Raw genomic sequence first — 25,039 nt, forward strand, 5'->3', positions numbered from 1 at the left:
GGGCGCGGGCCTCACTGCATGCTGACTCACAGTCAAGCAGTCATTATTCCTTTATTATCAGACAGTACATCAAGGCACACGCCCTCTATTCAGAATAAGTGCTTTATTTTAGCCTGCTTTATAACATTGCTGTATAATTATTTCTGATGCATTCACATGTAAGCGCGTTGTAACGTCGTTGCATGTCGAGGAGTTTATTTTACCTACATGCTACTGCCTGACTGTCATTAATGTTATTAGTAACACCTGTGCTCTACGTCCACTATGAAAAGGCCTACTAAAAACAGAGGCTTTTAAGATGTAGTAAAAATCCATGCAGATTTATATATTACTACAGTATAACGTGAAATGTAATGTGCAGTTGACCTAAAAATATGGCTCAACTCTATTTCTACTAAAGTAATACTAACTACTTAGCACTAACGTTACTTAAAAAGAAGATTCAGGGTCAGTTGATAAAGTATTAGCGCGCTCTGTTGAACGGAAACACTACGTACAGTGTAAATATATATATATTTTTGTACAATATAATATTTATCTTATCTTTATGAAAAAGTGGAAATGTGATTTGATAGTGTGTAAAACGTAATGACAACATTTTTTTTATGTTTGCGAATACCCGTCAGAGTTTTAAAAAACTAGCTTCGTGTTTTACTGGGAGTTGTAGTTTATTTCGCCTTGAAGCCAACTACGTTTGTCACGTAATGCACTCAAACTCCCGCCATGCAACGGAACTCGGCGAAGGCGCTAGCTTGGTACACGCCTACGCTGACTAAACCCCGTCGACTGTAATCCTGACTGTACAACAGCGGAATCCTCTGCGGGTTATTTGTTCTGCCTCTCACCATAACTTTGTCTCATATAAAGCAAAGAAAATGGACAACAGTGGGAAAGAGAAGGAAGCGATTCAGCTAATGGCCGACGCTGACAAAAAAGTCAAGTCCTCTGGCTCTTTTTTGGGAGGGATGTTTGGAGGGTAAGACAGCAGCACTGCACCAAAGAACAAACAGCTAGCGAGCGTTAACTAAACTGGCAGTAGCAAAGTTGGCACGCTACCGACCTTTATGTACACATACATTCAGTTAGCTGTCGATGTGTTGATTAGCAAGATATTGTCGTAGTTAGATATTAAACTAGGGGGACGACACGTGACATTAACATTTCCTGTATGTCAGTTAGCTAGATAAATTAGCTGTTAGCATCATTGTAAACAAGCCAGCAGATCACGACTCTCCTGGAACTAACGTAATGCTCGGAAGCTACGCAGCAGTCTGTTTATAGCTAATTTAAAACATCTACTTTGACTTTATTTACTGTATATTGCGAGGTGACATATTTCATATTTCAAAACATTCTCCTCTGACCTAACCTCATAATCCCTGGCTGTGAGTTTATTGCTTGTAACTCAACAGCATTTATAACACGGTTCAATTTCAATGCTTCCTTTTTTATCAGTGCACACTTTAACACCAAAACATATATAACCAGGGTTTCATAGAGGTTAAAGGATTATTATGGGAACCCTCTGTCATAAGACTCACACTGAAGGTTTCAGCCTGTTTATGTTGACTATACCAATATTACATGATATGTACAAACATGGTAGGGAGTACAGGAATGGCACCATGCAGGAGTGATGTGCAACAAAAATGACTAAAACAGAGGCAAAGTATTCTCCAAGAAGGTACCTTATAATGAATACTTTGCCATGATGACGTTGTTTACAACGGCCCAAATACAAAAAGCCAGCAGCTATTATCCCGCATGACTCAGTGTTTTTTCTGTCCTAGGTGACCCCCAGATGTTACGCGTTGGCAGCTCTCGTGCGTGATAACTCTTGGCAGGCTTTCTGACCAGGCAGTGATGTAATCCCTTTGCCATGATTTGAATGGCCAGAGTATTATTACAACTCCATGAACTCCATGGACTCTTTGTCATGGAGGGAGGGAGATCTACAGTGCCTGTTTAGAGGGATTTATTTAAGCCAGTCCACCAATCTGAGCATTGCATCTCTGAGAAATGCAGCAACTTTGCACGTTAATCAGATTTTTTTGTTACCGTAGTATGCTGAGGAGCCTGCATGAACATGTGAACTATATTTAATTGTGTACTTCTGTTTCCTCTTTGTTTCCTTTCTTTGTCTAGAGGACCTCACAAAGTGGAAGAAGCATGTGAGATGTACTGCAGAGCAGCCAACATGTTCAAGATGGCCAAGAACTGGAGCGGTGCGATAAGCTGTTTTTCTTACTGAAGATATTATCCACCGTATCAATTTCCACACACTTGAGAAGCCGTAGGATTATGTGTTGAATTTTTGGCACTATAACTGCAAAGCGCGAAGGTGCCACAAGTACAAAAAAAACAACAGAAAATAGGTGGAATTATGTGCATAAATTAGAGTGTCCTTTTCTTCTTTCTTCAGCGGCTGGAAGTGCGTTCTGCAAGGCTGCACGGCTCCACATGCAGCTGCAGAACAAACATGACTGCGCCACCAGTTTCATTGATGCAGGAAATGCTTACAAGAAGTCTGACCCCAATGGTGAGATTATGTGGTCACGCATTCGGTTCAAACCTCATTTTAAAACATATCTTACGTTTTGTGCCTGAATTTTTATTCCCCCTTTTTATGGATACATCATTTGTTGTGTTTTAAGTAATGACAGTTGTTGCTTTCATCGACCACATCCATGACTCGAGTATTTTTTATGAATACTGTTCGTGGTAAAGTCGACTATCAAGCTTGCATCTTCTTCATCATATTCTCCGAAATATAGTTGTAGCCATAGGTTTAGGGGACGGTAGCCGTCATATGTACAGTATTTGTTTCATAGAAGAGGGCCTTGCTTGTCATAAATAACACCTGACTGCATGCAGCATATGAGAAACTTTGATTGTCGCCTCATTTCACCCTGTTGAAATAACACAGCATGCGGACTGATGCGTCGTGAGGTGCTGTGCAATGCTCTGTAAGATTTTAAAACAAAACAAACAGGATATCTAACTGTCCCCTCCTCTTGCCTTTATGCTGCCAAAAGAGGCAATCAAGTGTTTAAATGCGGCCATCGATATATACACAGACATGGTAAGATGCATGTAGAGAGTTCTGATTCACAGCAGCACATGTAGCCATTTTGATTAGTTGTGTTTAGTACGGTAGTTCATACACACATGATGAAGCAGACTTGCCTGCCTTTCCTCCCCCTCCCAGATTATTAATATTTGGGCCCATATCTAAATATTTATAGCACACTAAAGTTTGTTGTTTGTTAACACTGATACCTTGATCAAGTTGCATACTCGTTATTCTCGTCAGGGAGGATTAAAAAGCTAACGCCTTGTAGACGTGAAGCCACAGGCTACTGCTTGACCTCGCCTCTCTGCACAGAGAATGTAATGCAACATTTTCATTGACTCGAGAGGCGTCTGTGGGTTTATCCAGTTAGTAACGATTCCTCCTTCTCCTCTTCCTTCTCCTCATCTTCTTCCTCCTCTTCCTCGTCTTCCTCATCCTCCAGGGAAGATTTACCATCGCAGCCAAACACCACATCAATGTCGCAGAGATCTACGAGTCCGAACTGGTGGATATCGAGAAGGTAATATCTCGGTTTCATGGTCGGTTAATACTGGTGATGAGTATTAGTACTATCACTACAGGGCATATTTCAACAGTATCTGTGTTGTTTTTCCCTTTGTAAAGGCTATTGCACATTATGAACAAGCAGCAGACTACTACAAAGGGGAAGAATCCAACAGGTACCGTCAAATTCTGGATATTCAGTCTTTTTTCAGCTCTAAAATCTCTAAAACTAGTCGATCACTGTCGTATTCATCACCCAAAATAGTTCATTCACAAAATGAGGAATTCTTGTCTTTGAAGTTTGTAGGTCTAGGACACGAATGTTCTTTTTCTACAATTTAATAGAATGATGAAACTACACACCTACACTTGTGCCTTTCCTACGATGACAAGTCCAAAAAAAGGCCTCTGCTCAGAGCTCCTTTCCATCCCCTTCATATTCTTGCACACTACAAACTCATATATATATATATCTCTTATAGTCTGTTGTATTGAATGAGTTGTGTACCTTTTGTGTTGTGCATTTTGTCCTCAGCTCTGCCAACAAGTGTCTGCTGAAGGTGGGGGCTTACTGTGCTCAGTTGGAGCAGTACCACAGGGCTATAGAGATCTACGAGCAGGTGTGCACTACTTGTATTTGTCATGCTTGCACTTCCTCAGTCATCGCGGCGATGCTGACATTTCTAATACGGTTGTCTTTTTAACGACGTGGATGTATCCAGGTTGGATCCAACACGATGGACAACCCGTTGCTGAAATACAGCGCCAAAGAGTATTTCTTCAAAGCCTCCCTGTGTCACTTCATCGTGGACGAGCTCAACGCTAAGGCGAGTTCCTACCTTTCGTGGTTCAGTGTCTGGCTTTGGGACGGGGAGTCGTCTTAGGAGTTTAACACGCTGTGTCTCCACAGATTGCTATTGAAAAATATGAGGAGATGTTCCCGGCTTTCTCAGACTCCCGAGAATGCAAACTGCTGAAGGTAACTCGAAGCTAAACACTCTGAGGAATCTGATGGCTTACTTCGCACCCCCCCCCCCCCCCCCCCTTTTAATCTGCTCTATGAGTAACCTACTTTTTGTCTTAACAGAAACTTCTTGATGCTCATGAGGAACAGAACAGCGAAGCTTTCACAGAGGCAGTAAGTCTTGTGTACCTTAAGAGAGTTTTTAAATGGGCACAGGAAGTCCCTCGGCTTCAGCTCCTGTAGTTTCGTTGGATCCCTCGTGTGTTGAAGACAGTTGAAAGCTGGATCTCAGGTATCCGTTCAGTCTGCCAGGACGCTGTGTTTAGATGGAACTGGTGCAGACGGATGGAGTGCATCCACATTTAGCTGAGCTCCTGAAAGACTTTGCAAAGTCAGAGAGTGAAGAGTCCTCGTCGACGGTGTGTTGCACACAGAGCGATTTCCATGCCAGAGGTTTGAAATGTGTGGCTTTTAACAGGTGTTAGTTTAATCAAATTCAGTGCTGCTGGTAGAAAATGAACAGATCATCATGTTGTGTAATTTAATCATAAATTATCCAGTAATGTGTTGTAATGAATTCAAGACCTAACAGCGACTTTATCTTATTTCAAATAACATCATTACAGATGGTAGTGATGTTATTTGATCAATCTCAGCTTCGTTTGGTAATATATCAATTCAAATCACTAACAGCGATGGTGGTGAGGGAGCATCCCTCCCTCCAAATATTTAAGACTTAAATTAAATGACTGCCAACCCCTCCCTTGTCCTGTGTTCAGAATACCAACTTCAGGTTCAATTTAAATACAGGAGAAGATGCCCGAATAGAAATAAAAACTCCTTCATCCCTCTAACAGCAAATCTCCTAAACTCATGACGTATTTAAATGCACTTTACGGTCGCATTTGACGTCTGTTACTGCTCTCTACTTCTATGGATTCTATTTATGTGGCAGCCTTCATGTCCACGCTTCCCTCTGGATAAATACAGTAATCTCGAATCTTTAAATTCAGATCAGTGGGCAGAACCTTCCAATCGTAAAGCAAATTTTTGGGCATAAAAAATAACTTATCTCCGTGTCCTTCTGCCCGCCTGCAGGTGAAGGAGTTCGACTCGATCTCACGTCTGGACCAGTGGCACACGGCCCTCCTGCTGCGCATCAAGAAGACCATCCAGGGCGATGAAGGGGATTTAAAATGAAAGAAACGCAGGGTCACAAACACAGCATGGAGGGACAAACCCATCACGCATGCTTCCACACACACACACACACACACACACTCAGCTCACTGTGTATAGCATCTGGAGATGAGTGTCTGCTGATGACTTTGAATATTCCACTGCTCACTGCTATACTGTCACAGTACTATCTTTGCTTTCCTTACGAGCATATCTGAATCTAGTCAGAATGTGAATCCTCTCGCCCTCACCTCTGTCTGGAGGATGCTGCATACCTTCTTCTGCTGAAGTCTGTCCTGGGGGATTTCAGAGCCGATGTTGGTATCGACAACAAGCACTGCATGTTTTGTACAATTATTGTTTTCCCCGTCAGATGCAGTTAGGTGTTTTTATTTTTTAAACCTAGTTTAATATATGTTGAAATGTTTCAGTCTGTTCTACATCAGAGCATCATGGTGTGTATGGATTTCAAGAATGTACCTTTGTATTTGTTTTGCTGTTAGTCGGAGTAGAAGGGAAGGGCTCAAGTCCACGTCATGGTTGTTCTTAGAGCTCAAGTCATTACAGCCACGCAGGAAGGTTTAAGTTTCCATCTGATCACCGGTGGGGAGAGACTCTTCTGGAAGAAGGGCAAAGATATGCACCAAGTGTAGACTGTTAAACATGTGTATCCCTCACACACACACACACATACACACACGCATTCAAACTCACGCTCACTTTGGGGATCGTTTCTACTAACTTGATGTAATAATACTTTGTGTGAATCTGTAAGCTGTGATTTATAGTTTGCCTGCGAGGGAGTATTTTTGAGTGAAAAGCACTGACATGGAAACCTGTGCTGCTTATTTCCAGGGCAGTGGTCTTGGGGTAACGGGCATCATTAGTCACTCATCTCGTGCCGTGTCGTGAACGTGTCATTGAAGGTTTAACTACTGCAGCGCGCCTTCCTAATGGCCAGTCGCTAAGCATGTCATTGTGTATAGATTAGCGTTGTTACATTCACTAGTGTGAGCCAGACCAAAGTTTTTACTAAAGGGTCCGTCACCCTGCGTATCCAGCTTCTTCCTGATGGAAGGACAGTGGGTATGATCTGTATGCTAGTGCGAATGGACAATAATAAAGATATTATATTCCCGGCTCTGCTGTCCTGCCTTTGACCGTACCTATCAACCAGCAATGGTATATTTAATAAGCTTTTATTATCAACAGAATGTCGTGAGGGACTTCTTTGAGTCTGATTGGTAAAAAAAAATGGGTGCAAAAACCTCAATATTTAGCTTGTCATGTGTTTATCTTTCTTAGGAGTGGAAAATGAGATGGGTAAGAAAGTAACACGTTCAATAATTTGTATTTTAAGTTGTGAATGTATTACTAATAGACACGATATTAGTTTTATTGATCTCTTTCTTTCACTGCTGTAAATCTGCCTCCCTGTCACACAGCAACCCGACACTTAAACATGAGCATTTGATTGGTGGACATAGTTTGGATCAATCAGATAAATCCCTTGGTCTACTCTGTGACCATGTCCTTACATAGTGATCCAATGTCTCCATTATGTTTAGTGAGCATTTCCTCTCGCGCTCACATGCCGCTATTGACCGAAGTAACATCACCCTTCACTCTCAGCAAGTGTACATGTGTTTGATGGCAACTAATTAAGATATTGGATCTTTGAAGGATTTACACGACTTCATTTACATTCAGAGTTGCAAAGAGTATGCCGGTATTATTCCAAAGGTGTACTGAAAGGTGCTTGAAGATCCACTGAGGTGCAGCTGCCAAAAGTTCCCAGAGCATCCCACCGAACATGCAGCTCCTGCAACACTTATTCTGAGCGGAACAGATGTCTGCTATGAATGTGATTGGTAAAATCATTTTTGTAATGAAATAACATTTGTGTTCACTATGATTTGTGCCACATTTCACCCTATGAATTTGAAGAAAATAAATCACACCAATACCGTGATCATATTTTTGTTTTATCACATAAAACAAAAATAATGCATGGCTTTTTAATGCACACCTTCCCATTCCAAAAGAGTGAGAAACACTGGACTTTTGATCATAGTAATGATGAAACACCACATGGTCAGACCACACATTCACACACTGCTAATGTCAAAGTATATATAACATGATGAGCTGCGTTGAAATAGGATTTTAAATCCAAACTCAGATTAAATTATCTCTTTTCACATGCATTTTCTACGCCGCATCTCGAGCTGAGGCCCCTTTAGGCTCGCCTAAATCATCTGCTGTCCTCTGCTCTCCATCACTTGGGACGGCAGCTGCTCGTTCTGTTCCACAAACCTCGTCGCCGACAATCACAGTCTGAATATCCGGCTGCAGAACAGAAGCTGTCTTAGTCTCTGCAACTGGAGCCAAAATGGTCTGTGAGGCAGCGGCTTCCAGGACGGACGACGTGGAAACGATTTGGATCTCGGAGGCCGACGCCAACTTGCCGTCGGAAACCGGGAGAGAGAGAGTGGGTAAAGAGAGCGAGGTGGAGGAACCTTCGGAGCACAAGGGGATAGTGTGAGCCAAGGACACCGGTATCGCGAAGGGGACGGGGATGGCCGATCCATCCAAGGAGATGACGCTGGCCCCGGTGCTGTCGGTGGCCACGACGGGCTGGATCTGGGTCCCGGGTGGCATCTCAGTGTGGTAGATGGTGATCCCGCCGAGGGCGCCGTGGCTGACCAGAGCAATGGTCCCCTGACTGGTCCATTCAGAAGGGAGGGTGACTGGTTCAGACTGCACCAAGAAGGAGTCAGTGTGGGTTTTATCAGGCCCGTCAGCAGTACCGGCACCAGTGCCAGCGGCACTTCTTCTAGCCGCGCTCTTTCTCTCCTTCCCTCCTGCTTTTTCTGTCTTTCCCTTAGTTGGAGTTTTGGGTTTCTTGTCTTCCACATTTCCCTCCAGCACCACAAGGTAGGTTTTCCAGGGTGCATCTGAGTCATGAATCTGAATGTTTAAAAAAAAAAGAGCTGATGTCACTTTCACTGCAGTCTGGTGGGTCAAAGCACTTTCAGCACAACATATCAGGTGATGCCCTGAACAATATCCCCCGATTTCATCTGGTGAACTTACTCTTTTCTGTCGTCAAACACCCTATCTGATAGTTAGAGAAGCACTGCTCACCATAGTGTGCCTGCGGAGGGTGGACTTGTCTGTAAAGGTGCGTCTACAGAGACCACACATGTATGGCTTCTCTCCCGTGTGAATGCGCTGGTGCCTCTGCAGGGCGTTGAGCTGGGTGAAGTGCTTGTCGCAGTCTTTACAGCTGTACGGACGCTCGCCTGTCAATCAACGGAGAGGGAACAATCACACACGGCGGCGCGTAGGCGGAGAACAGCAAGAGAAGAGCAACAACAAACTGGTTTTGTCAGCTATGACTCCACATTCACAAGAACTAATGTGTCAACAATTACCCGTGTGTGTCTTTAAATGCTGGTGGAGGGAATTCCTCTGAGCGAAGCCTCGGCCACACTGCTCGCACTTGTATGGCTTGGACCCGGTGTGGATGTTTGAGTGGTGCCTCAGGTATTCTTTAGATGCAAAGCTTTTCCCGCAGGCCTCACACATGAAGGGCCTCTCACCTAAAAGGAGCAAAACAAATACATCTTTTCAGCTTTGGTCTGGTGTGTGCAGAGAGACTCGTTAAACCCTTTTAACCCGTTAAAGTCTCCAGTCAAAACGTAAGATGATGAGGAAATCCAAATGTTTTTGAAATGATAGCACCCGTACCTGTGTGTGAGCGCTTATGATAGGCCAACATGTGCTTCTGAGTGAAGCGGGCTTCGCACTCGTCACATGCAAATGGCTTCTCTCCTGTGTGAGTCCTACACAGAGTAAAACAGACAAGTTCATCTATTGTACACATATACACATGTTATTAGTATGTTTCTTCTAGATATGAGGATTAAACGGACAGGAACCAAAGGGAAAATCTGACTTGAGTTTCTCTGGCAATGTCAAAGGTGTCAAAAGGAGGCTAAACTTACATTCTTCCTCGCTGACCCACAAATTAAAACCTGCCACCTGTTCAGTACTGATCCCGCCCGCCTTTAGCAAACCTCCCACTCCGGTTCACCGTAGTTGTGACCGAGCCATCGTCACTGAGCGCCGTACCTGCGGTGCATCTTCAGGGCAGAGTTCTGGGAAAATCTGGCGGCGCAGTCGGTGCACTCGAAAGGCTTCGCACCCGTGTGTGTCCTCTCGTGCAACAACAGGGCGGTTTTGGAGCTGAGCGCCTTTCCACAGTCGGGGCAGACGTGTCGCAGGTTGTTGCGTTCGTGCACCTGAGACAGAAATGAGCAAATGAGGGGAAAACATGCAGACAAATGTGACTTTTTGGAAGTTATCATCACTGCAAAAGTAATACTGCACATGGCTTTTAGATATAGTGAAGTTTGTGGAATTTACTTAATCTTCACCTGTCTTTGATGGCGGACAACATCCTTCTTTCGTTTGAAGGTCTTTGCACAGATTTCGCAGGCAAACAGCCTCTCGCTGCTGTGGACGTGCTTCTCATGGATCTTCAGGTTGCTGCGGTTAGCGAAGGTCTGCTGGCAGGTCTCACACCGGTAGATGATGTCCGCTTTCACCCCGTGGTACGTGCTGGTGAAGAGAGCAGTGACAGGTTACAGCAGTATCAGAGGACAAACGGCCCTCTCTTTGGTTTATTGATAGGAGGCATCGATAGCTCAAGCTTTAGAGGAGAATTTGCCCAAAACAATGCATGGCCAATGCCTGGAATACAAGCTTTAGCTCAGGAACTTTAGGTTGTCCATGCTATCACTCAATAAATTAAGCCCTGGCCCAGCATGTACATGTCCTACCTGATGTGCTTCAAGTAGCTTCTCTCATAGTGGAAGGTCCTTTGGCACTTGTTACATAGGAACTGGGCCTTGGATGTACTTTTTGGTGTCTTCTTGGACTGTCCCTCGTCATCGTCGTCATCCTCATCCTCCTCCTCCCCCAGAGATAAAAACAAGGAGTCTTCGGCATCACTACTCTGTACATCGTCCTCACATTCCCAATCATCCACATCAGAGACTGGCACTGCAAATGAAGACGTGTGTCTTTTCTGCACCAGAGCCTCCGTGTCAGTCCTGTCCTCCATCTCATCTGTGTCTTCATTGGTGACTTGGTTTTCATTGCAATGGTTAGCCTCTCTTTTAGTATTCAAACGCCTCTGAAGGACTTTACGGCCAGCCACCCTCGGTTTTAGGGTTCGTCCTTGTCGTTTTTCATCCTTCGCTGCGCTCTTTGCCTTTAATTTTTTGGGAATTACTTCTTTCTCAGAGCTCTGTGGAGAGAGCCGCCGCTTAAGACCTACGTTTTTAGGCTGCTTCTTCCCTCGGGTCCTTTTTTCACCTTCACCTGCAACTTTTGGTGCACATTTCTTCTTTGTAGTTTTTGGTAGGATTCCAGCACTCATGGCCTCACCACAAACCTCCGACAGATCCTCACAGTCCAAAAGTTGTGCGACTGCTTGAACGTCGCCAACCTTGTCTCTGACCACTTCGACTTTACCGGTGTACACAAATTCCAAAAACTTGGAGAAGTCACTGGAGTGCATATTGGAGAGTAACACTTTGTCTCGGGTAGCATCCTCAGAGAGCAGGATCTTCTTGAAGTAGCCGCTGGATGCTGCGAGCATCAACTGATGGGCCTGAAACTCCTTCACATCTCCCTGGTAGTCTACCTGCACGGTTACATCGTTTAGCTGTCCCTGCAGCCTCAGCTGGTGCAGGGAGGACAGGATGTTTTCATGGTGGGACTTAGAGGTGAGCTGGACCACTTTGACCTCCATAATTCATATGTGCTGCTGGGAAAACAAGGGGGGGGGGGGGGTTAATGGTCCACTAACTAGTTGTGGTTCAACACATTTAAATAAAACACATGTACATCCTTTCTCAAAGGTTTTAATCACAACCTATATTTTGAAGAAGCCCCAGTTTGTAGGTTTCATGTATCACCATCACTGAGGCTACTTTTAGAGCAGTGGACGTTGCATAACTGTTATAGATCTATAACACCTGTTTAGAAGTAAATTGCCTTGCTCAAAGGTTAAAAAAATGAAGCTAATTCCAAATCGTTACAATAACTCGCCTCTCTGGCATAAGGTAATTTACAGGTGAAAAACCTCAACCACCCCCCCCCCCCCCCCCCTCACTATCTAAAGTGATGTTTTTGTGCTTTTACTTTAATAATGCTCAGTGCTAGGCTGTGATACTGCCAACAGTAGCACAAGGGTAAACAAGCTACGTTAGCTAACGTCAGCTGTCAACACGAAACTAACGTGGGTGGATATGCAATTATACAAGTTCAACGTACAGCACGCATAGCTCACTAAGCAGGCCGGCCGGCTTACTAAACTAGCTAGCTACGCAACAACACGAAGCAGGTTTTTCTTACCGTAAGGTCGGTAAAATGGCAGCCCTTCACAAATGCTCTCCACGGCGGAAGGTATTTCCTGTAGAATCGCTCCCGAAAAACGGTACTCGGCGACATCCGGTGCCGAAGTGACTGACTCGGTATCAGTCCTCAGTAGGTGGTCGCGTCTAAAGCAAAACACAATTGCTGGTCCTGGGTCAGTTTAGTTTTAGAGTTTAAAAACGGTATCCCCCTTTAAAATAGTGCCTTTGATAAGAACGTAAACGTTTGAGTATTACGGTGAAGCTAGTTTAACTAGCTAGCACTTGGTTTTGCCTAATTTATTTCCATAATACTATCAGTTCCACCAACCATTATTTAACCGTTGAGCAATAATGGCTTGCACGTCTATCGTGACACGTAATGATGTAATTAGGATTTTATTTCAAGACAAAACTCAGTTTCACCTACTTTATCAAGCTAAAAGGAAGCCCCTATAGTTGTATTGTGGACATGTTAAACAGGGTACATGTATAAAGCCACCTTTGCATTATTTTTTCATTTTAAATCGTGGTTTTCTAATGTAATGGCGTTACCGTAACTCTAGCACTCGTGTTTATGTGTGCAGTACTGTCTCTCTGCCGCACGGGGGCGCCATTGTACAGAGGGATTAACACGTAAACAGCTAGTGGTGATTTAAAAAACAGATTAGCCTGCATCTTTAACACCCACATTTGCATTTTCTCCAGCATGATCAGTTTCCTTTCGGACTACTCTCATTCCAGCTGATACTCATTATGTATGAAACCAGCTGCTTTAGTAACTACCTATTGTATGTAGTAAGGCCTGTTGTATCAGAGTGGTTCCAAAAATATTTTAAAGAAAAATAGGCCAACACGGTGAAGGATTTAAGCTAATTCATTTACATTTAGACCAGCATAAATCATCTACAGAGTTTCAAAGGTGTATGGAAAGCTACTTGAGGATTCACTGGGGTGCTGTTCTGCGGCTGCCAAGGTTTCTTTTTCCTTTTTTCTTTTTCCTTTCAGAGGGAATCCATATACCTTACATTTGTCTTAATGAATTCTGAAAGCTAGCGCTCTGCTCTGTTCCGGTGACTCGTGCTGCTCTCTGGGCCGAAAGCTGTGCAGACTTCGGCTCTGACCTGGAACACTGTGTTCCCCTAGCTTTCATTGCAGTGCTCCTCTGCCACACGCACACACACACACACACACACACACACAATGCCATATTTTAAAGATAACCCGTTTCATAAAACCGGTCCTTCCTGGTTGATCTTGATATTAAAGACACAACATCTGCAGATGTAATGATCTGTAACTTGTATGCTCATGGGAATCATCAAGTATTTGCATAGATATTAATATGATGTAAATTATTACCATGATAATAAGCCTAGAGTTTAATGGAATACCCAATTACTATGTGCAAATTAATGAGACAAGTCAAACAAATTGATTCTCAGTATGTTGCCATTAATATAACTTCTGACATGACTGAAGTTAGAGGAAGGAAAACTATTTTCACTTTAGACACATCTATAAAAGTTGCCTCATAGAAACTGCTTTACCAAAATGATAAAAAGCTTCATTCATCATTGCAGTTATGACCTGCTTGGGTCACATTTAAAATGTTCCCTCGCCGCATACTGTACCGTGACATATAAAAAGTTCAGCGGGGTCTGGCTCTGACTAATGTCGATGGCAAATATTAAACCCCAGTTTTGGTTTGTGTTGTCACAGGATGCTTGTCAGAGTGAAGATATGGCAGAGAAACAGACGTGAGGTTGCGACATGTGTAATCAAGGGGATGAACGTATGCTGCATCACTGAAATAACAAAAGGTCAAACAGTCATTTTCAGAAACATGCCCGTTTTAATCTACGTTCAGCGGTGATACTGGTTGGTTGACTTTTCAAATGACTGCGGGGCATTTCGTGTTATTCTGAAGTTCAGCCGGGGGGAGAGAGAACGTGGATCCCGAGTCGCCTGCAGTCAAGATGCTGCCAGTACATGGCGCAGGTTGTCTGGTAACAAATTAAATTCCCGCGGATACATCATCGCGTTGTCAGCAAAGAAGAAGAAGAAGAAGAAGAAGAAGCTCAAATGCTCAGCTGAAAAGGTGATGCCCTCAGCAAACATAACATTCTGCCCTGTTTGCTGTGCTATGGGTAGACTCCTCCACACGACCGAAAATACCCGTGCTGACGTTCCACAGAGCACAAACAACATGACAAAAACTTGCACTGTGTGAGAGGAAAAGTTAAACTCGAAACCCAAGGCCGGTTTTAATTTGAGGCTACAGAGCACACACACACACACGGCAAAGAAAACAAGAGTTTTGTGGCGACGGTTGTGTCCGGGCTCGGTTTGTGTGCTGGAGTCGCACAAACACTGTAATTTGGATGCAGCGAGGGGCAGGTCGGTCAGTCGGCGTCCTTGCGGGACCTCTCCACGGCTCCTCAAGAGGGCTGACTCATGATCCCAGCAGATGAACAGAACCGGTGATGGTAAACACGACAACATCACAGTACATGGAAGAGCAGACAGTGGCGGTCCAAGAACAACCGCAGCATTCCCTTTGTGCTTGCACATAGAACCACAGAGCTGATGCCAGACCGATCACACACCAGTCCAACTCAGTATTCTGTGGTGTCGTTCTCTTCCCCTCCAGTCAGTGAACGTGGTTAACAGAACACATCTTTCATGAATTTAGTTGCTCTTAAGTCTTTCAACAGGAATCTGCACTGTTGTTGTTGTTGTTTTTTATCAATGGCATGTTCCTACGTTGACACTGGGATGCACTTTATTGATTTTATGCAGATTTGGAGAGTGGTTTTAGTTGTTCCGGTTAATGGACATGCATCTCCACCCATGTTTATGTAAGGTAGAAATTGGACAGCAGTCAAATATTGAACATGTTTGTGCTGTCCTGTCAAGGCCGAGGTTGCCGTGCCAGGATGGATACACGCAGCACTGGTCTCTGGTAGTCTCTCCTAACACTTCAATCTAACTTCTTTCCCCTTTTCTCTTTCCCCTTTTCCCCTTTGGCCGGATGCCACACCACATTGAGCCAGTCCAGAATACCACTGGAACCCCTAAAACCTCAATGTGACATGAGGATATAAGAGAAAAAACAATGATTCACAAAAAATTACAGCATGATCCTACGACCATAATGTGGAAATTCTCTTTGGTTGATGTGAAATTGCAGTAATTGCAGACGGTCACACACACACAACCAAATATATGAAAGAATTCAGCCGCGTTAGCATGTTTGGTTGCAGATGACCGTGTTGTCCAGAGGATTCATCTGAATGACTTTGGGGATGTTCTGACTTCTTGTCTCACGCCACCGTCAGGTTATGACAAAGTACTTGCAAAACTGATGAGCAAATGTCACCGTGCTAACATGCTAAACAAGATGGCGCCAATGGTAATGGGCATGACCGTCATTCTGTTAGCATTGTGGGTTTTTTGGAGCACGTTAGCGTGCTAACATTCGCACAGCCTCGCGGAGCAGCCAAGGTGGCTGTCGACTCCAAGCTTCACTTCACTTTCAGTGTATTGTAACAAACAACTCCACCTCCATGAAAATAAATATCGTGCAAGGATAACGTGAGAATGGTATCCGTCCTCTCCCCGGCAAACAGGCTCCATTCCACCAAACTGAGTTTGGTTTTTTTCTTTCTCTTCTGGTTCGGAAAATAGTTTCCTTTCATTGATGAAAAGATATACGGCATTCAGAGATGAAATTACTTTCCAAATGGCCTCTGACTCACCATCTCTATTCCCAGTGCTCTCTCGCTCTGCCCCTCCCCCCCCCTCTTCCTCCCTCACCCACTCTCCCCACCTTCACCCGTCCTTGTGCATGTTCTATCTATTGTAACTGTATACAGCACTTAGCACTTCAGACACAGAGAAACCAGCTCAAGGACGACCGCCCACTCTTGTGATGCTCATAAATAGACTATTTGTTCGGGCTCACCAATCACCTTACCCACCGAGCCCGTGTGGGTGCTTGTGGACGTTGTGTAGCTCGCACCGAAATAGATCTCCACTGCTGCGGGCGTGAGGGTGGATTTGGGCCTCCAGCCTGCAGTGAGAGAGAGAGAGACACCGGTTCGCGCTGTGCAAAAGGATTGTTGTGTGTTTGAAAAATGAACAATGGTGACTCACAAAGTCTATCCCTTTATATGGTGTGAGTTTTATCACCCTCTTTGCAATCTGTAGCACACTGAAACAGGTGGTCTCACCTCCGCAGAGCCTCCCAGAATGCAATACTCTTCCCAGACTGTGTGGGACATGACCCTCAGCACATTCCTGGAGAGCTAGATCCTCAACAATCCCTCCGTCCTCTCTTCCCTCCCTTCCTTCCTGCCGCCCTCGTGTCCTCTCCTTCGCTTCCGTGGATTGCATCACTCGTCTGCCTCCTGGCCTCCTCTGCTCGGAGTCGGACCCTTTAATCACATGTGGCACACACACGCACGCACACACACAAATGCAGACACACACGCACACCCATTGTGGGCAGAAGGCACCCTCGTCTGTCCTCGTACTGGTTTTGTGGCTTCAGTTGGAATTTTATGGTTGGTTTGAGCGGAGGATTCTGGAGGCTTTCCAGCTGCCCGCCAAAGACTTGGCTCCTCTCTTTCTTTCCCTCCATGTCTTTGTTCCTTCCTTTCCTCTCTTTTTTTCTATCCTCCTCTCTTTCCCCCCCCCCTCTCTGCTTTACCCGCTCGCCCTCAAGGTCAGAAATATCCTGTGGTTTAGGTTTGATCCCCTCGGATATGCCTTCGCTCGCTCACTCTTTCTGTCTCCCCCTTCCTTTCTGTCTCGCTCGTGCTCACACACACACACACACACACACACACACACACACACACACACACTTACTGTAAGCACACCGCACGACTCTAAGCGTTCCCATACAGGAAACACATGCTGGGATCAGCATAGGCGGGTCTGTATGTCTTGTAACTGCACACACGACACACACACCCACACACACACTCCCACCAGGGGTCAACAGTCTATCCGAACCCATTCCAACACGTAACATTCAGAAAGAAACAAAAAACGCCACAGTTCTCTGAGCCGAAGTTGTCATCGCTTGAAGACGTCGTCCATCTTAAATCTCATCCTCAACTTCTTCCCATGGAGTCACAGTAGACTCGAACCATGAGTCCGCAGCCATGTTAGCCCTGTCCCCCTGAGTTCACCTATTCTCCGAGTTGTGCAACCTGGCAGAGGTCCAGCACTTGCGTAATAACAGGGGCCTGAAAGGACGCCAGTTCAACCAGTCATCCTTTCATGTCCGCGGGTGGATGGAGGAACGCAAAGTCTTGCCTAATTAAAGCTCCGATCCTCGAATCTCTCGAGTATGAGCATCCGTCATGGTCATACAGATGATGAGAACATAACTCTCCAAAACTTTGGATCTTGCTGTAAGGCAGTTTTCTTCCAATTAAAGGTGTATTTTATTTGGATCTCCATGTGCATAACCCTGACAGAGAGAGAGCTAAATACTGAGCTTGGATCTGTGTAAAAGCCTTTCAGACGTTTACGTTTTAAGAAAAGCATTTGTTTGATATAACAGTAAATAGGGACCACGGGGAGGACATTATCGTCCACGTTCCTCATTCATTTTTATTGCCACTTTGCACATACACGGGCCTCCTGGCATGCCGAACACTTCTGCTGACATACCTGGCCTTGAGCTGAGTCAATCCCTTGCACGGACAGGAGTTTTGACAGGGATCGCCATAGCGCTGTGTCCGATTGACGACTCGCCCAGTCAAATAAACCCCAAATAGTTCTCGAGAAACACTGCACCCCGCTGCTCGGTTTCAGCTTGTTGACACAACGGCTCGAGACGGATCGTTTTTCAAACACGCAACCGGTTGTCAAATACACAGTGTCAAATTAACTCTGGGGTTGCCTCCCAAAGGTCTGTGCTCTCCCGACTGAATTTGTCCGTTTTCCTTGGGTAGCCTCCCAGAAGTGGAGGAGACCACAGACATAAAAATACAGACATGAAATGAAGCCCAATCAGACGGCCAACTGGCTCAAACCATGCCGGCCTGTAGATGGCTGAACAGTTTTTTGAGAATTATTATTTCTATGCTGTTGTTTTAAAAACACAATGCAATACAATTCTTGCACTGGGTGATGAAATGAGGCAGGTGTTTGCTGTACAGTTTCTGAGAATACAAGATCTTTAATGCCGACCTTTTCCCTTTTGACTTGCAACAAAATCACGGTAATCCCAAGAAACGCAGTTTTGCCGTAAAAAGCCACCATTTTTCTCTTTGTCACGAACCTCGCTCTCCTTCAGCATCCTTTTGAAAATGTCCAAAAATGGAGACGAGAGAGGAAAAAGAGGATGGGGGGGGGGGGGGGGGGGGAGGATCTGACAGGCTGCTCCAGCGCTGAGACCCATGACTGACACATTTACTGCGGAAAAAGACATCTGTGTGAGTGTGTGAGGGAGATAGACACGGAGTGAGCGGACAAGATAGAAATAATGCCCTCTCTGACACACACACACACACTCACACACACACACACACACACACTCACACAGACAAGCAGAGAGTGTCTCTTTCTGCCGGCTGAAGTCACAGGACTGAAGCTCCAGCTCACTAATTCCATTCCATCCGTGATGGTGAGGCGCTCTGCAGGGGCACAGGCATCTCTGCAGGACTGCCATCTCTTCATGCCCCGACTGTGTTCCTCTCTACGGACACCAATGTGTCACGTTTTCCGTAATGAGCTCTCATTTGATCTGCTGCCGTCGCCGAATGGCCTTCCGTCCAGACAACTGTCAGTGTTTATCCGTATTATGAAGATAAGGGGGCCATCTTCTGTGGCTCGGCGGTGTCAGATGAGTGGAGTGTGGAGGAGATTGTCAGAGAAGAGGAGAATGATTCATTGTGTTGCTCTATAATTGAATGATCCAGCATTCATCGTGGGCATGATGGTGAGATCATCTCCCACCATTAGGCCTCGGAGCTGGACTACAGGCCAGCGTTGTGCACACACATTTAAAGGGCCATATTAGAGGTTGCACATATGTTAGCGTATTAGCTACAATTAGCAAATTCTTCACATAAGGCCTTTACATACCGGGAGCATGACTAATAAACTACACAACAACGCAAAATACTCGCCTGCATCAAAACTATTCATACCGGCAGCAATGCAAATTTGTGACAGTTGCAACACTTTTCATTAAAAGGTTCAATATTCAAGCATGCATAGCACCAACTACCAGCATCCTATTGAGTAGCATCTGACAGACTGTCTGAGCTAACTTCTTGTGTAGCCTAAGCTATTAAGCTATTTGTTGAGTTTCCTTTCAGCGAAACACTCTGAGTGAATTTTCCTCTGGTAAACAGTTACGCAGTTTTCGGGCTTTTATTGTGAAAGGTAAGAACGGAAAGAGGGGATCTGGTCTGCTGCTTTTGTCAGGATTGAAAGGAATAATGAAGGCTGCCATCTTGGTTTGGACTACGTGTTGTTGTACACTCCCCATTCTTCACAACGTGATTGGTTAATGCCTTTACTTGCGGGACGAAGGGTTAGAAAATCAATCGCACGAAACATTTTATTTACTCTTCTGTCTTTATGTTTTTGTCAATGTTACTTTAGCTTTCCTTGACGACGCGTTCAGGAACTTGAGATTTGAGAGGCGGCATGAACCTTTGAGGACAATTCATGTTTCCTCTTTGCTTGTCTTCTTGTTTTGAGCTTTGCAGGTGTCAACTCTGTCCAAAGATGTTGCAGAAGTCTCGACGTCTCCCCTGCATTGCAATAACTTTCATCACTATTTCAATGGAGTACCAATCCCAAGCAGGTTTCAGCGAATGATACCCTTTGAAAAATGTAGCCATATACACTTCAATAAATAATGTAAATCTTGCACGATTCATCTAAAGATAAAGTTGGGGGATTTGTGAGAGCCAACATTAAGAAAGGAAACGTCAAAATCCCTGCCATAAAAATCCTGAAATGTATTAGTAGTCCCTAGAAGGGAGTACGGGTCAAGCTAAAGAATGCTAAGTCCTACAATTCCCATAATGCACCTACCAATACCACAGTTTGGTCAGTGCTCCTCAGCATCTGACGCCGACACATGGAGGCTCCCTTTAGTGTCTGTATGTGACACAGCCCATTCAAGAAACTGCTCTACGACTCCTGTGGGGAAGTAAAAGTAAACATTGACGTTTTGTCACGTCAATTGTTCATCACGTGATTAGTTTGTCACTTGCTAGTTGCGCGAGTAGTTTAGTCAGTGAAGTTAACGCTCTTTTCCTTAACCTAGCTAAGCGGCTTTGTTGCCTAAACCTAAACTTCCCGTGAAGACGGATGCTTATGTTACGAGCGTATATTGAAGACACACTGTGCACGTTCAAAACTGACGCTAAAAAGGAACATCGGATGTCATCGTTTGACGCTGACCAGGCTGCGGTGATGCAGGCTTTCCGTTGTAAATTTGTCGTCTCAAACCGAATCCCGGATCACCCTGATGATGACGTCACTGTGGTACATTTTTCAGGCTTTACAAAGCTCCTTCAGATCCACAGAAGAAAACATCCAACTGTGTTCACAGGGTGAGCTGTATGCTATTACCAGTTAAATAACATTCATGTGTAAAATCAACAGATGGACCCTTCAATGTTTCCTTAATCGGTCTTAAAGATGCAAATTAGCCTGTATGGTCAGTGAATGGCTGAGGTAAATAAAAGAATGTTTTGTTGGGAGCCGTTGAGAGACAATGAAAATGCTCCCAATCTCGATATCTTTAACAGCCTAATTCTTCATTTTTAATTACAATTTAAGCTAAATTCGCACATTCGCCTTAATACTCTATCTTGTACATCCGTGATGCAAATGACTCTTAACAGCGGCAGAAAACATTAATTAACTTCGATGAATGTGTTGCCTGGGGGTTAGTCTGTGTGTTCATTCATCGTGAGTGCAGTTTGCTATTATTTGGTTTATTTTTTAAACAACAGATGATACTCTTAAGGGCCATGCGCGGTCATGATGGAGTGCGGTGACGAAGGTTCTTTGTGAGAGACACAAGATGAGAGGAGGTGCTTGACCTCCCTTAAGTAGCCATCTGTATACTGTTTGTGCCCACAGCACAGTACAGACTGTCCCCCATGTTGACAACACAGATACTAATACTCTCAGAGCTTCGTAGATTAACACTGAGATGAGAACTATGCTGCACTGCTGCAGATATTTTAAGCATCCTGTCGGATTTGCCTTCACGCCTGTCGTGCGTTCACTCTGGTATAATGTCGAGCATCCTTTTGCTCATCACGACAAACGAAAAGATCATTACAGTTGGAGGCTAACGACGTGCGATGGCAGTTTTGATTACGCTTCATGACGTGGCCACGGTGGCATCGTGACATTGGGAATACGTGTGTTTTTAAGGCAGCAGCAGAAGAAGTGCAGGGGGGGGGGCGGTCACCTTGACTTTGCCACTGCAGTGCAAATCAGTAAGTTAGGGAGGGCAATCTTTTTCACATTTGTCTAGCGAGTCTCACATCAGAGCACAGAGAAGCAATTTAGCCTCTCAGCGTAGCACAAAGTAAATACACAAGCTGCAGTCATACACCGTGCACCAGTGATAACAGACGGGAGAGAGAGAGACTAGGTACACAGGTAGATGGACAAAATGATCCAGTTTGCCTCATTAAGGAAGAACGTTCTGTTCCCGGCGATCCTTACGGAGCCGGGTTGTCATGGCAACCCGGCAGCATTGTCGCAGACTGTTTCCGCGGGGTTCTCGTCTGTCTGTCTCTCCACATTTGCTCTTCATCAGGAACACTCGGATCACTGATAGACTACACCACCAAGCTATGACTCATACACGCCTTTTTTTTCTTCTTCTTTTTTTTGGCATCTGCACAAAAGAGATGGGAAGAAAAGGACAAACACTAGATGGGAGGCACACAGGTAAACATGCATACTGCAAATATACTGATGCAAAGATGCACAGAACTGTGTTTTTAAAAATATATCAAAGAGCATTCGCAGCAACACAGACCTTCAGGATGCACAGGTTTTGCCCTCATTTGTTTTTCATCACATGACAGATGTGCACCTCGCCATGTAGTCCTCATTTCTGAGTGGTTATGTTTGTGTCCGTCCGCCTGTGTGATCCGGGGCTGTTTCCCCTCATTATATATATCAGGTAGATTATCTGCTTTATTCTCACACATCGGCTGATGTGCTCAGTGAGTTTCCTGCTTATCTAGGCCGCCAGATGTCAAAAACGTCAGGGCGGCACCCTCAGTGCCGGGCAAGGAGAGGAGAGAGAGAGACTGATTTTGGGGGAAGATTGCCACATTTTTGAAAAGTGGAGATAATCTGTGGAGGGGTTGTGAGGGAGACAAGATGCAGGTCCTCACCAAAGATGTTTCAGGTACTCCGGGTGTTTTCTATTTGAGTTGAAGAGGAGCTCAGCTTACTCAGGCCGGTTTAGGACACACACACACACACACACACACACACACACACACACACACACACCCTGAGGTGCGAGGTAGAACAAAGTGATGAGTGACCCAGTGTCTCATCGTTCTCCTGCCATTGCCTACAGCTGTTTCATCAAAGCCTCTCTTCTGGCACCTCTTCATGTGCCTGCCTGGTACACATTCACACATAAGCATGTACACACACACACACACATACATGATTCTCTCTTAGCAATTTATCTTTCCTGCCAGCTTGATCTGGCTCCTTATCTCTTCAATCTTTTCCTAACTTGGATGGACATGCCCCCCTCTGTTCGTTGCTCTCCCCCCTCTTCAGACGGGCATTAACCACACATGGCTTAACTGCATTCTACGGTCCACATATGGATCTATGGACGGAAGATAAAAACATGCTCAAGACATGTGATGTGGATCCTGTGTCAGAGAGAAAGCCTTTAATCATGACAATCCCTCAGCATCACTCCTCCTCCTTGCTTATAGATCATGTGCTTTCAACGTTAATGATCCTCAAAGAATCCATACGCGATGGTTCATGTATGAGCAGCATTTTTCAATGTTCTATCGGTGTAATATTGTATATTCATAGAACACGATAAACTCACAGTTAGACCTTGAAGGGACTGGGTGCTGATGTAGACGATAAAACAGTGTTTTATGATACAAAGCATCCCATTGAAATATCATTGCAGAATTAACTTTCGCATGAAGTCATTTCTGTCAGTGAGACCCTCGTTAGCCTCAGTCTTGCACCGGTCGCATCGTAAGCATTCAAATTCCTCAAAATGAATACCACATTGCCAGTAAATCCTGGCTTCTGAATCATGTGCTGCTGGTTTGCCTCCACGGCTTTGCTTCATGGTTGCATGAGGATAAACACATTAGCTGCGATTTTTCAAGCTGCCTTTTATTTGGTCCACTATCTGCCGTTTCGAGGCCTTTTTTTCCAGCTTAAGCTGCGTTTGTACAGGAAGCAAAGGATTAATTGCAAAGAAGTTGACCCAATTCTTCTCTCATTTCATCAAGGTAACTATTCTGTTCTTTTAAATCAATCTGTTAAGAACTTAGCTATCTGAATATCTCAGCATATCAGCATTTTGCCATCCTGCGACTGCCTCCCTCCAAAGGCGTCTGTATCCATCTTCCAATGCATTCAATGAATTAATGAGGTGTGAAGCTGCCTGTTCAAGTCACTGATTGCAAAGTGTGTGGGGCTGCCGCCACAACAAAACAGCATGTAACATGTAAAGGCCAACTGCAAATCAAACATCGGTTAACAAGAAGTCAGAGAGTCTTGGAAGAATCTCACCGGAGTCTTCTGCTCAGCGGTGCATTGCTGATGAGTTTCCTGCCAAACTGCTTCCAACCAGCCAGCCGCTCCCTGGCAAACCAGCCCCGTGTATGACTCATCACACGGAGCAGGCGATCGCTCGCTTAATGCACACACGCGCGCACGCACGCACCCACACACACGTACAGTCACATTTATCTGCAAGGGGCTTCCCTCTCCAACGGTGCATTACATGCGTTAAGAATTCCTGACAGGCACACAGAAGGAAAAAGGGGAAACCCTTTGTGTTTGTGTGTGAGCGCGTGCGTGCGCGAGCGTCTGTGTTTGACAGGTTTTATATTATTGGCAGAGCGAGTGGATGTGTGATGTGGATGTGTGATGATTTTCCTACAGGGCCACCGTTTGATGAGGGATGAGTCATCCGGATGGAGACCCGGAGGAAGACTGGCAGGTTGGTGACTCACCCTGCATGAAAAAAAAAGTGTGTGCGTGTTCTCGCCAGTATACATATATACTGTATATATCCATACAGTGTATATATATATATATATATATATATATATATAGAGAGAGAGAGAGAGAGAGAGAGAGAGAAAGATAGCATCCCAGGTGTTTATATTCATATGTCAAGGTGTGTTTATTCATATTCATATATGCATGTGTGTATTTTCAAGCATTAACGAGGGCGTATGCAAACACATGCTGTCATTAAAAGTGTGTGTTTGTGAGCATGCACAGGTGTGTGTGTGTGTGTGTGTATATGTGTGTGTGTCCTATGGGTAGACAACTTGCTTTGAGCTGTTTTTGTTTGTCTTCCTGCAGAGCGGGGCGAGTCGGTGTGTGCATAATCAGAGGAACGCCACGGGGAATTGTTGACTCCATTAATCCAATACGCGGGAGAGCGTTCCTCGTTCCACACCACACGCCCCCCAAACTCACACTCTTATCAGCCGCCTGAAACAGTACGAGTGGCTTAATGCAACATGGATGCAAGCATCTGCATTCATGCGCAGGTGTGATTGAAGTCATCTCATTATTTTCTTGTCAGATATGTCTATACCTGACAAGAAAGGAGAGTACGACACTCTGCGGCAGAGAGGACTTAAT

General features: G+C 44.8%; 2 protein-coding genes across 2 annotated transcripts; one reads left to right on the top strand and one right to left on the bottom strand.

Annotated features, from left to right (window-relative positions):
* The first annotated feature begins 813 nt into the window (after positions 1 to 813).
* napbb (N-ethylmaleimide-sensitive factor attachment protein, beta b) lies at positions 814 to 6,845 on the top strand. The gene is made up of 11 exons (XM_079290942.1): positions 814 to 976; positions 2,146 to 2,225; positions 2,423 to 2,539; positions 3,036 to 3,082; positions 3,516 to 3,593; positions 3,698 to 3,753; positions 4,113 to 4,197; positions 4,300 to 4,404; positions 4,488 to 4,556; positions 4,665 to 4,715; positions 5,640 to 6,845. Exons 1-11 carry the CDS (start codon positions 876 to 878, stop codon positions 5,739 to 5,741), a joined length of 891 nt encoding a protein of 296 aa, XP_079147068.1. The 5' UTR covers positions 814 to 875; the 3' UTR covers positions 5,742 to 6,845.
* Positions 6,846 to 7,738: 893 nt separating this feature from the next.
* On the bottom strand, positions 7,739 to 11,544 carry gzf1 (GDNF-inducible zinc finger protein 1; the record flags this gene model as incomplete). The annotated part of the gene is made up of 7 exons (XM_079290274.1): positions 7,739 to 8,690; positions 8,868 to 9,025; positions 9,158 to 9,325; positions 9,474 to 9,568; positions 9,858 to 10,027; positions 10,163 to 10,346; positions 10,568 to 11,544. The coding sequence occupies 7 exons, from the start codon at positions 11,542 to 11,544 to the stop codon at positions 7,932 to 7,934; spliced, it is 2,511 nt and encodes an 836-aa protein (XP_079146400.1). The 3' UTR covers positions 7,739 to 7,931.
* Positions 11,545 to 25,039: the final 13,495 nt, after the last annotated feature.

The sequence above is a fragment of the Melanostigma gelatinosum genome (assembly GCF_949748355.1).
Source record: "Melanostigma gelatinosum genome assembly, chromosome: 19".
Lineage (NCBI taxonomy): Eukaryota > Metazoa > Chordata > Actinopteri > Perciformes > Zoarcidae > Melanostigma > Melanostigma gelatinosum.

Bases quoted from the DNA above. Each gene is read 5' to 3' on its own strand.
- napbb (XM_079290942.1), top strand. From the start codon at position 876: ATGGACAACAGTGGGAAAGAGAAGGAAGCGATTCAGCTAATGGCCGAC. The intron at 977-2,145 runs GTAAGACAGCAG...TTCTTTGTCTAG, and splicing joins TTGGGAGGGATGTTTGGAGG to AGGACCTCACAAAGTGGAAG. The intron at 3,083-3,515 runs GTAAGATGCATG...CTCATCCTCCAG, and splicing joins TCGATATATACACAGACATG to GGAAGATTTACCATCGCAGC.